At 55.7% G+C, this 10962-nt stretch overlaps 1 protein-coding gene across 1 annotated transcript; it reads right to left on the bottom strand.

The window, feature by feature from the left end:
- Positions 1-255: 255 nt before the first annotated feature.
- On the bottom strand, positions 256-10759 carry TMEM61 (transmembrane protein 61). Its single transcript, XM_042996578.1, has 4 exons — positions 10595-10759; positions 10294-10400; positions 6341-6690; positions 256-701 (listed from the first exon to the last, which is right to left on the bottom strand). Exons 2-4 carry the CDS (start codon positions 10306-10308, stop codon positions 380-382), a joined length of 687 nt encoding a protein of 228 aa, XP_042852512.1. The 5' UTR covers positions 10309-10400; positions 10595-10759; the 3' UTR covers positions 256-379.
- Between the last annotated feature and the right edge of the window lie 203 nt (positions 10760-10962).

The raw sequence follows: 10962 nt of genomic DNA, 5'->3' as shown, positions 1-10962 counted from the left end.
GGTCGCTCAACCGGCACGCGGTGGAACCCATGCCCAGGCGGTCTGAATTCAGAGCTCACATTCTTCTGATCACAAACTCAGTGTGTGGCCCGAGGGCCCCCACTTTCTCATCTGCACGTCAAAATCTCCCGGCTGCTAGCTATCTGAATGAGCCATCTCTGACATTCTGGCTGGGTCCCCCCCCATGACTTGCAGCCCCACCAGCATCGTGTGCAGCAGAAAAACCACCCAGCTGGGCCCAGACAACCCACGGAGTCACGAGAGAGAATAAAATGGATTTATTTTAAGCCGTTTGTTACACAGCCGTAGGTCGATAAAACAGCATTCAGCAACAAACATTTGCTGGGCGCCTCCTGGGTACCAGGCACTGTATTATGCACTAGAAGCTCATCTGTCTCCAGCTTTGGAGTGTGCCTCCCCGCACTGTCGTCTGAGCCGGGCCTGGGCAGGAGCACGCAGTGGCGGGGACTGTCTCTCCAGAGAGGCCGTTGACAGCACTGATGATGCTCTCGTAGCTGGGCGGTGGCAAGGGGGGCTGGGTCCCATGCAGGGCATCCCCGGAGGCACAGTCCTTTGGGCTTTCTTCTGCGGGGTACGCAGGGGGTGTCGGGGGCCCCTCGGCAGGTGGCGTCGGGGGGCCCTCGGCAAGTGGCCAGCCCACGGCCTCCTCATAAGTGGGGATGCCAACCACCTTTGGGATCCTGCGGGACAGAAGAAGAGAGGCTGTAGCAGGGGCAAGGGCAAACGTACTGCACGCCAGGGAAAGAGCAAGGGAGGCTGGGGCTGGGGAAGACTTCACGCCCTGTCCAAACCCGTTGTGGGCCCCAGGTACACACTCAGAGCTTGGCATGAGTCAGCTCTGCCAACCGCAGCCCTCCCACTCTGCCCACCCCATCCTGTGAGTTCCCCACACGCGCTCGCTCGCTGCAACTCCTCAGTTCTCTCTGCCGGGAAGGTCCATCCTCCCCCGCCCCCTCCCTGCTGGCCCATCCCCACTTGTCCTTTGAGGCTCTTCTGGGAAGCTTTCTTGACTGGTCCCCCCTCTCCGCACAAAGCTCTCGCTCCCTGCTCTGGGCTCCCAGAGGGCTCTTCCCCGATACTGCATTGACCCTACCAGGTCCCCTAGGTTGTCCCTGAGGGCAAGGATGGACTTTGAGCAACCATGGGCTGAGGGCAGGTGCCTGGGGATGTTTGTTGAAAGAAGGATGGCTCATCGGCAGAAAGACTTCTAGCTTATTGTAATAATCCCTTACAAGATCCGGAGTTGCAGATACTCCAGGCAGGATGGGAGACATCGATTCTCCTGCCCATCTGGATGCTTGAGGCCCCAATATGGCAAGTCTGTGAAGTGATTACTTCCACTTGCATACCTCCAGAGATGCAGAGCTCACTACCTACCAGGTCAACCACATCTATCTCTAAACAGCCTGGCTTTCCTGTGACTTGCCCTACCTCCAACAAATGAATGACCCCGAAGGGACTTGAGGCACAGACCAGGTCCTCTGTGGCTTCTGTGACCGGCCCCCCACAGGTTAGATTCAAAAAACAGGTTACCTGTATTCTAGCCTCAATCCTGATGGGAACGAGGCTGGCCCTCAGTCCTCTCAGAACCCTGGCGGGTCACCTCTGGGGAGGTGGTGCTTCTTTCCCTTCCCAGGACCCCAGGGGACAGGAGTGTCATTGATCCCACGTCTGAGCTGATTCCCCTTTGGGGATGATCCTGCCAGATACAGGAGCTGACCAAGTGACCTTGAAGGTTGCTTCTCGCACCAAGTGGCTGAAGGGCTGGTTATGAGCCTGGGCTGTGGCTAGTTCAACTCTCTGCTCTGCCACATTCTTGGTGGTAGATCATGGGTCAGTAACTCCATTAATCTGAGCCTCAGTTTCCCCATCTATACAATGAGGACAGCAAGGGCACCTACCTCCCAGGACTTTATGAAGATTAATTGAGATAATACAGGGGAAGGGGCACTTAGCACATGTTCCGTGAACAGGAGCTGATAACAAAATCTCAAAAGTCTCTGCAAGGAAGGGGTGTGGGGGACAAAAGTTATCATAGATCACCCGCACGGTAAGTGCCATACAGGCTGTCGCTTGCCCAAAGCTATCAGTCTGGAGCTGGTGGGGAAGCAGTTCAATGCATACCATGGGTTCTGCCGGTATAGACAGGGGAGGGGCTGATGGCAGGAGGCTGGCCCCAGGGGGGTCGGAGGAGGTAGTGGAGGGAACTTCACTCCAGGGGCTGGTACGGGGCAGTGCTGGGTACCTGCTGTCACCCCTCACTTGAGCATCCACCCCCCGCCGGGGACATGGCCCTTCTCTGGACAGCGTGTCTTCTCAGCCTGAGCCAACCGCAGCCATCAATGTGACCCACTGGGGAGGCAGGCTTGCTTTTCCAGTCATAGAGTCATGGAGTAGGCTGGTGGGGAGCTCAGGGTTAACCCCCAGCCTGCATGCCAATCTGATAGAGGGCACCGGCCAGGAGCCAGATCTGGGCTCCCCATCCAGTGCTGTGACACATCTCTCCCACAGACCCTCCTCCTCTGGAAGGCAGCCCGGGAGCCCTGCTACTGAGGGAGCTGATAAGGGGTCTCATTCTCCCCTCAGCTCCCAGCATCCTTTGCACGTGAGGGCAGGCAAAGAATATTGCTTCTGGAGGCAAGCAGGCTAGACTCCACTGTCTTGTGCTGTGCCTTGTTCACATGGCCCCTCTGAGCCTCCTTCTCCTCATCTGTAAAATGGGGATGAGAATTCCCATTTTATAGATTCAGGGGAGGGGAAAATGGAAAAAGCTTTGACAGCACTTGGAAAAATGCGGGTAATACAGCTTCCAGAGCCCTATGTCTCCCTCCCCGCCACCCGCCCCAGCCACACCCCTGCCACTCCCTGGTTCCCCAAGGCCTGGAGATGCCAGACAGATTTGGGGTATGCCTGGGACCACCCAGCATGCAACAGGTGGCAGGGCAGGGCACAGATGCCAGGGAAGCTCACCCCACAGCAGGAAGTTTGCTTAGAGGGCAGACGTGGAGTGGCCCTCGTGCCACCTGCTGTCACGTTAGTAGCCGGCGTGGCCCAGCCAGCCCCAAGTCCTGTTCCTATGGTCCAGAGGCTGGGAACTGGGGGAACAGGAGGCCCCATGCAGAGCTGCCATATCACACACACACACACACACACACACACACACACGTGGTATATTCTGGATACGGCGCCCTGCAGGGGTGTGGGGTGGGCCCGCCGCTCTGGTCCCCAGGCCAGCAAGCTCCAGGGGAGGCTGGGGCTGGTCCCGGGGGGGCAAGAGGCCTGGGCCTGGCCTCAGCTCTGCCACCCTTCAGCTGAGTCAGGCAACCACAGTCGGGAAAGGGAAAGGGACAAGGACGGAATACTATTTGCCCAACGTGTAAACTCCCTAAACGTGTTCAGGACTACCCTGGGGGCTCGGCTCTCAGCCACAGCACAGATGAGTAAAGGCCAAGCATCAACCAAGCAGCAGAGCCCCCAGTCCTAATTGCCAAGCTCAAGCCAACGGCACCTATCGCCCTTCTTCCCATCCCAGCCCTGAATCTCCCCACACCTTAGCGTCATCCTCTGTGAAACAGGCCTAATCCTAACACTTAACTCCCAAGCCGTTGAGACTCAAATCAGGCAGCGGGCACTAGAGTGCACTGCAAGCTGTAAGGCATAGTCATACGCAGCCGCAAAGCTAAAGTGTGCACGAACTTTGCCAGGCATACACTTCCCCATCTATCACCTCATCTGAGCCTAACAGCAATCTCAGGAGAAAGTTCTGGCACGGCCACATGACAGATGAAGAATTAGATATGGTTCGGAGAGTCTAAGTAACACGCTCAAGGGCGCACAGCTTAGAAAAGAGCTGACGCTGACACCCCCACGTCTGAATAGACCCGTGCTTTTTCTTTTAAATTTTTTTTTTAACGTTTATTTATTTTTGAAACAGAGAGAGACAGAGCATGAACGGGGGAGGGTCAGAGAGAGAGGGAGACACAGAATCCGAAACAGGCTCCAGGCTCTGAGCCATCAGCACAGAGCCCGACGCGGGGCTCGAGCTCACGAACCGCGAGATCATGACCTGAGCCGAAGTCGGACGCTTAACCGACTGAGCCACCCAGGCGCCCCGACCTGTGCTTTTTCTGCTATACTCACTGAGGACAGGGGCCCTGGGAGGCCTCCTGTCCAGCCACCAGCGTGGCCAGATGCGGGGCTCACCAGCAGCAAGGCTGGGCTGTGTCAGCTTTCGGGGACAAGAAAGGGGCATGAACAGAAGCAGCCTCCCCGACATCCAGCCATCCTAGTTCTGAACCTAAGACTTGGGTCTCCGAACCTGATGGGCCATGAGCACCGGCCCGAGCAGGCTTCTTCCGCAGCCCTGCTGGGAATGAAATCCAACTGGTCCCACCTGACAGATGCTACTGTGGCCCAGACCCCGTTGAGTCAACACGGCTGTGTGTACAGACAACATCCGCCCCCAGCAGTCCGGCCAGGCTAGGAGGGCCAGCAGGGACAGGTTACATTTGCAGCACCCTGAGGCGTGGCCTGGTTCCCCTCCAGTCACCCACCACCTCGCTGTGTGACCAGGTAGGTCATTGGTCCCTCTGAGACCCGGGCTTCTCATCTGAGACGTGAGGGGATTGGCTGGAGGCCCTGCCCTTCCCTCTCTAACAGTTGGGTCAAACCAAGGCCAGACCATTGTACCAAATGGCCCCTGGTGAATACTCTATTGTCTCTGACCCCAGGGAATCGCAGGCCAGTTGCAGGAAGAATTTGTTACATTCTTTAACTCACAATACTGTTTTTCCCTCTCCCTAAGGGAAGAAGGGTGTCCAGGTCCCAGACCAGCTCGCTAGTGTCTGACTTAGCCCCTAACACACACAAGCTTTGCAGCCAGCGGGCTCTGCCACTTTTTAGCTGTGTAACCTTCACCTTTTTCTTCCATAAACGGCAACAGAAATTCTTACCTTGCAGGCAGACAAGACTGGGGATGCATGCGGGCCGCCCAATATGGAGGCACAGCCCATGCTTGACTGAATGAATACATATATAACAAGGGCACACATAATGCATCATTTTCTCCCCCAGGTAAAAAAAAAAAAAAAAAAAAAAAGAGCTCTTGGTATCTTGGTGATGCTCTGTAGATGTATATAATACAGAGATACATACAGAGCAGACAAATATGCAATATATCTGTGGTATGAAAATTTCACGGAGGGGGTGTGGGATTAAGAAAAAAATGCCAGGGCGCCTGGGTGGCTCAGTCAGTTAAGGGTCAGACTCCTGATCTTGGCTTAGGTCATGATCTCACAGTTCGTGGGTTCCAGCCCCGCGTCGGGCTCTGCACTGACAGCACGGGGCCTGGAGCCTGCTTGGGATTCTCTCTCTCCCTCCCTCTTTGCCTCTCCCCGGCTCGCTCGCGCACTCTCTCTCTCAAAACAAACAAATAAATAAAAAAACATTGAAAAAAAATGCCTAAAAGGCTCCTTAGAGGGAGAGATAATTTTTAAAAAGGTTGAGAAATACGGTCTTAATGCAAGATTTTGTCTCCACCCCCAACCCACCCCGGAGCCTTTGCACATGCTCTTCGGCCTGTCCCAACCATGTCTCTACATTATCCACTTCAGGAACAGCTGACACTTCCTGTGCACCTACTGTGTGCCAGGCGCTGGGCTACGTTCTACACAGACATCATCTCATTGGATTTCCCCCACGTCCCCTGAGCTAGGGAGCAGTGAGGGTGCAGACTCAGTTCAAGTGCCGACTCACACACACGTTAGCTGGGTGTCCTTGGGCAAGTTAGTTAATGTCTTGGCACTTTGGGCTCCTCATCTATAGATGGAGTTAATAACAGTCCCTACTTCAGAGAGCTGCTGGGAAAACAAAATGAGTAAATATATGAAAAGCACTTAGAACAGTGTCCCTCAGATGGTAAGTGCAGGTATTTGCTATTATTGTGCTATTCTTATTCCTGTCTTATTTCAGATGAGGAAGTTGAGGCTCGGTAGGGTTGTACAATCTACTTGAAGTCCTACTTGCTAGTTAGTGATAGAACCAGGAGAGGATTCCAGGAGGTTTACCCCTGGGCCTGGGCTCTTAACCCCTCTGCTACTCTGCCCTGTATGGACCATGCTGAGCTCAATTGCCACCTCCTCCACGAAGCCTTCCTGGATTTCTCCATGTCTCTACAGGACCATGTCCATCCCTCTCTGACAGCTCTAACTACCCTGGTTTGTCAAAGTCTGTCAAAGGGCTTGAAACCCCTCCAGGACTCTGCTGATGACAGTGCTTTATCCACCACTCCCGCCCATCACCTCCACCCTGCCCTGCTGACCTGTAGCTCTCCTTCTCCGAGGGCTCCACAGTGAGGTAGTACAGGTCTCTGGAGAGGTGATATGGGTCCCATCGGGGAGGCCCCCGGGTGCTGGCCTTGATGGACCACAGCAAGCCGAAGAGTAGTAGCAGGCCGCCTGCACCGCAGCAGAAGAAGCTGACGGACCTGAGCAGGGGACTGGGGGCCTGAGGCACCGGATGCCCCGTGGGAGGGGCCGGCTGGCCGGGCTGAGCACCTGCTTCTCCTTCACTCCACCAAGCAAAGCAGAGCGTCCCAGCTACCAGAAGCACCGTGCCGCTGACCGTCATGCAGTAATGGAGCGTGGAGGCCGCTCGGCTCACGTCACATGTCTGAACACAGAGAAGGGGAGACAGGAGGTAATGGGCCATGAGACAGGCCTGCTGAGGTACTGCCTCCCCTGTCTGAGGTCACGGTGTAACCTTGGAGAGGCCATTTGACTCCTCTGTGCCTCAGTTTCCTCATCTGTTAAACGGAGATGACACTCCCGACTTCGCAGGGCCGTTTCGAAGGCCACAGAGAATGTGTCTCAAGTTACCTAGCACCATGCCTGGGGCCCAGGAGCTCAGTAAGGGTGGCTATGTTCACTCTGGGCCTCTCCGGGCCTCCTAGGCCCCATCAGCCTGGTGGGTATGACTCCGCACCCCACCCCCACCCCATCTACTACAGGCTGGGAGGGAAGAGAGTGAACACCTGTTGAGTCCAGCAGGCCTTCAGGGTCGAGACCTGCTGGTTCTGCATTGCCTCACCTCCCCTGGTCACAATCCCAAGAGGTCGAATTTGACAGAGGAAGGCACCGAAACCCAGGGCGGGTAGAGGAGCGAGAGTGAAGTCCCGAGTTGAAATGCACGACCTGAGGCACCTTTGTACAAAAAGGTGTTCACCATGGCCTTATGGATAATGGTCCTAATTTGGAAAAAGTCTAAACGTCCAACTATAGGCAACTGGTGAATAAACCATGGTGTACCCTCTAGATGGGATGCCAATAACTCGTCTGAAAAAACAAGCTCAGTACAAATGTTTAACAACAGGGGAGACGTGTATATCTACCTTCTTTCAGCTTTTTTTTTTTTTTTTTTTGAGAGAGAGAGAGACTCTTAAGCAGGCTCCACACTCGGCACGAGCTGGAAGCAGGACTTGATCCCATGACCCTGGGAGCATGACCTGAGCGGAAAAAAACAGTCAGATGCTCAGGCGACTGAGCCATGCAGGCGCCCCTCTTTTTTCAGCTTTGTATGCCAAATTACGCATAGGGTAGCATGTCAATCGGATAAAGAAAAAATGCACAGGAAAAACGCAAACTGGGAGGAAAACTGGCCCGAGAGCATACAGACAGGAAGAGGCTGAAACCCACGTCCACGTTGTCCCCAAAGCCAATCTCTAGGCCATTGTACATGCTGTTCCCTCTGTCTGATAACTTGCCATTATCTCCCCTCAAGTCTCAGATTGGTCCTCACCCAAGAAGCCTTAAATTCAACACCAAGTGCCCGGGCCTTCTTGCATCACAGCACTTCTCTGACTGTGCTCAGCCTCTCCTTTGCTTGTCCTCCCCACCAGCCAGTGAGCACACTGAGGACAGGCCCATATTGGCCCCGTTCACTGCTGTATCCCCCAGTGCCTAGCACATAGTAGCTGCTCAATGAACATTTGTTGAAGAAATTCTCTTAAGTGAGGGAAGGCGTTACTGGGCAAACACTTGTTATATGAACAGCCTCCCTTACAGCTGGGAGGGGCCAGGACAAGGGAGGCGACACAGGAGTTCGGCAACTGCAACAGCCAGCCACGGAGTGGAGACCTGGCCTTGGTCCCCATTCTGCAGTTCTGGGGTAAGCTTACCAACCGCTCCGGGCCTGTTTCCTTACCCTTACAAAGGTCAGGTTCTTTAGCAGGCAGCTAGGAGAAGTTAGAGACACCGTCCTTTTCCAAAATCTGAGTCAGTGAAGCAGGGGGCTGGGGAACTCATAGACCTGAGACTTCAGGGATCAGGAATGCCTTCCAAATGAGGGCTTACCCGGCCAAATATGCTGCACCCAAACAATGCCCTGCTGTGTAGCTGCTAGCTCCTAGGAGAGCTGAGGGGCATCATGTTCAAGATACAGCAGGTGAAGCTTTAGACTTCAAAAGGGCATGTCGTGAATTCTGTTTAAAAACACACGTGCGTTGGGGGGGCGGGGGTGCCTGGGCAGCTCAGTCAGTTAAGCATCCAACTTCGGCTCAGGCCATGATCTTGCAGTTCGTGGGTTTGAGCCCCGGGTAGGGCTCTGTGCCGACAGCCTGGAGCCTTCTTCGGATTCTGTGTCTCCCTCTCTCTCTGCCCCTCCCCCGTTCTGGGTCTGTCTGTGTGTCTCTCTCTCTCTCTCAAAAATAAGCAAACATTTAAAAACACATACACGTGTGTGTACATGTGTACCTATGAGAGAGAATGTATACATGTAGCAGGGGTGTTCTAAGAGTGGACCCCAAATCTTTCTGAGCCCCCAGACCACCAGCAGCGTGTAGAAAAATGTCATCCATAAATCACCTGCCGTTCTCTTCCTGTGAATCGGTCTGTGGGGCAAGTGCCTCCTGTCTCCATTATTGTGGGGGGAGGAGATGAACCCGACTCCTCCCTCTCCAAAGTTAGACAGCTACGAGAGGCTGTCGAGAGGGAGAGCTGCAGCAAACAGCTTGGAAAACCCACTTAAAACCCACAGCAGATCAGTAACAGTTCATAACTGATCATAACTGTATACCAAGGCCCCTCTTCACACTCCCCACAACCGAGGGGGGTGGGTAGGGCAGGGCGAGAAAATTCCTGCTTTGCAAATGAGGAGACCTAGCCCAGAAAGGTGGAGGACTCTGCCCAAAGCCAGAAATTGCTTTGCTTCTCAACCCTTGAAGAACTTGCTTCTGCACAGGGCAACTTCAGATGCCCTTAGACTTCTATAAAAGCAATAGTTGCTCGTGGTGAGAAAAAGAGAGGACCCCAGAAGTGAATCAAAATGCAACATATGAATCATCATTGCTTCCGCCCCTCAGGATGAACATGACCTGCATGTGAAACGTCCCCTTTCCATCTCTCCCTTGCCCTACGTACATGATGATGGAGGCAGCAGACGTGTGCTGGGCATTTACACGGGCTGGGCACCACCCCGCGCTTTATCGGTGCCCCCGACTGAATCCTTGCAACAGCCTCATGGAGCTTGGAGGGTGACAGCTTGCCTGGGGTCAGTGCCAAATTTGAACCCAACGCTGGGGACCTGGGGACCTCGTCCTGGGGAGTCGTCTGTCCCCACCCAGGGCCCTCATTTCACATCCCCCCCTTCAAGACCCAGTCCAAACACCACCTCCTCCCAGAGGCCCACCTGCTGCTGACAGCCCCACCTCCCACCAGCCAGAGGAGGCCTATCCCTGCCTCCGATTTATCGCTCCCTCTAACTGCGGCCATTCCATGAGCCCTGTGACCTTGAAACTGCTCAGCATCTCTGAGCTCAAATTCTGCCTCTCAGGGAAGAGCAAGTGGTAAGACGAGGCGGCAAGACAGCAAGCTGTAATGAAGCACGGTGATACAGAGCTGGACAAGGATGGACCCTGACTCTGACACTGTGCAATTTATCTAGCTTCTCCGTGCCTCAGCTCCCTCCTCTGTAAAATGGGCACCATTACACTGTCTGTGCAACCAACAAGGGAACTCCAAGTGCCACCCTTCCGGAAGAGCTAAGCCATCTGAACAGGAAGTGGTCCAAACCATCCCAATCAACTTCTGGGTAAACTAAGGCCCTGACTGCCATGCTCAAGGCCACCCGGCCAGTTAGAACACAGGAAGAGGACCTGGGTGTCCACTCTGCACCGCCAAGCCACCGAAGTCAAGGTGAAGAGAGGGGGTCCAGGCGGGGTCAGCATTAGGAGTCGCTGAGATGCTCGGGAAGGAAGGAGAGGAGGAAGCTTATACCCACCTCAGATGAAGCCATCAGGCGGCAGGTGGTCAGGCGTGGTCTAGGTGCAGGGGCCAGAGGGAGGTGCAATCCTGGGGATGGCTGTCCCTCGGGTTTTCAGGAGGCGCCTGGAGTTAGGGAGCAGCCCTGTTGAAGGTCCCCTAGCCCGGTTTTCCCCGTTCCCCCGAAAGCCCCAAGGTCGGGCTCTCCGTCTGGTCCAAGGGTATCCGAATGCACCCCCCCCCCCGCCCGCAGTCGCCGTGGGTCCCACCCGCTCCCGCCACCCCCTACGCGGTGCAGCGAGGTGCCCAGCAGGCCGCACCCCACGCGTGCCTGCCCCGGGGGGGCTGTGATCCCCGCAGGGGCTCTGCGAGCTGCAGGGGCGCTCTGGGGCGCCAGGCGTGTGCGGGCTGGGCTTCGTCCTCCACCCCCGACTCGGGCTCGAGCTGGGGGGGCACCGGCCGCCCCACTTCCCCTGCGATCCCGGTCCTCGCGTGCCGCGCGCCGTCGGTCAGGCCAGAGACTCCGGGTGGCCGCTCTGCTCTGGGAGCTCCAGGTGCCGCTCCTCGGCGGCCGCCGGCCCCGCCCGACCTTAAAGCGACAGCGCGACCGGGGAGGGAGGGGTTAGGGTTTCTAGGCCGCGGGGAGCGCCGGGCAGGGGTGGCCACCCTGGGGAGCTGGCTGTCCTCG

This window comes from Panthera tigris, chromosome C1 (genome assembly GCF_018350195.1).
Source record: "Panthera tigris isolate Pti1 chromosome C1, P.tigris_Pti1_mat1.1, whole genome shotgun sequence".
Taxonomy (NCBI): Eukaryota; Metazoa; Chordata; class Mammalia; order Carnivora; family Felidae; genus Panthera; species Panthera tigris.
Note: the sequence above shows the minus strand (reverse complement) of the source record. Positions and strands in the feature narration are given on the sequence as shown.

Coding starts and splice junctions, on each gene's coding strand:
- TMEM61 (XM_042996578.1), bottom strand. Junction 702..6,340: donor TCGGAGAAGGAGAGCTACAG/GTCAGCAGGGCA, acceptor TCTGTCCCGCAG/GATCCCAAAGGTGGTTGGCA.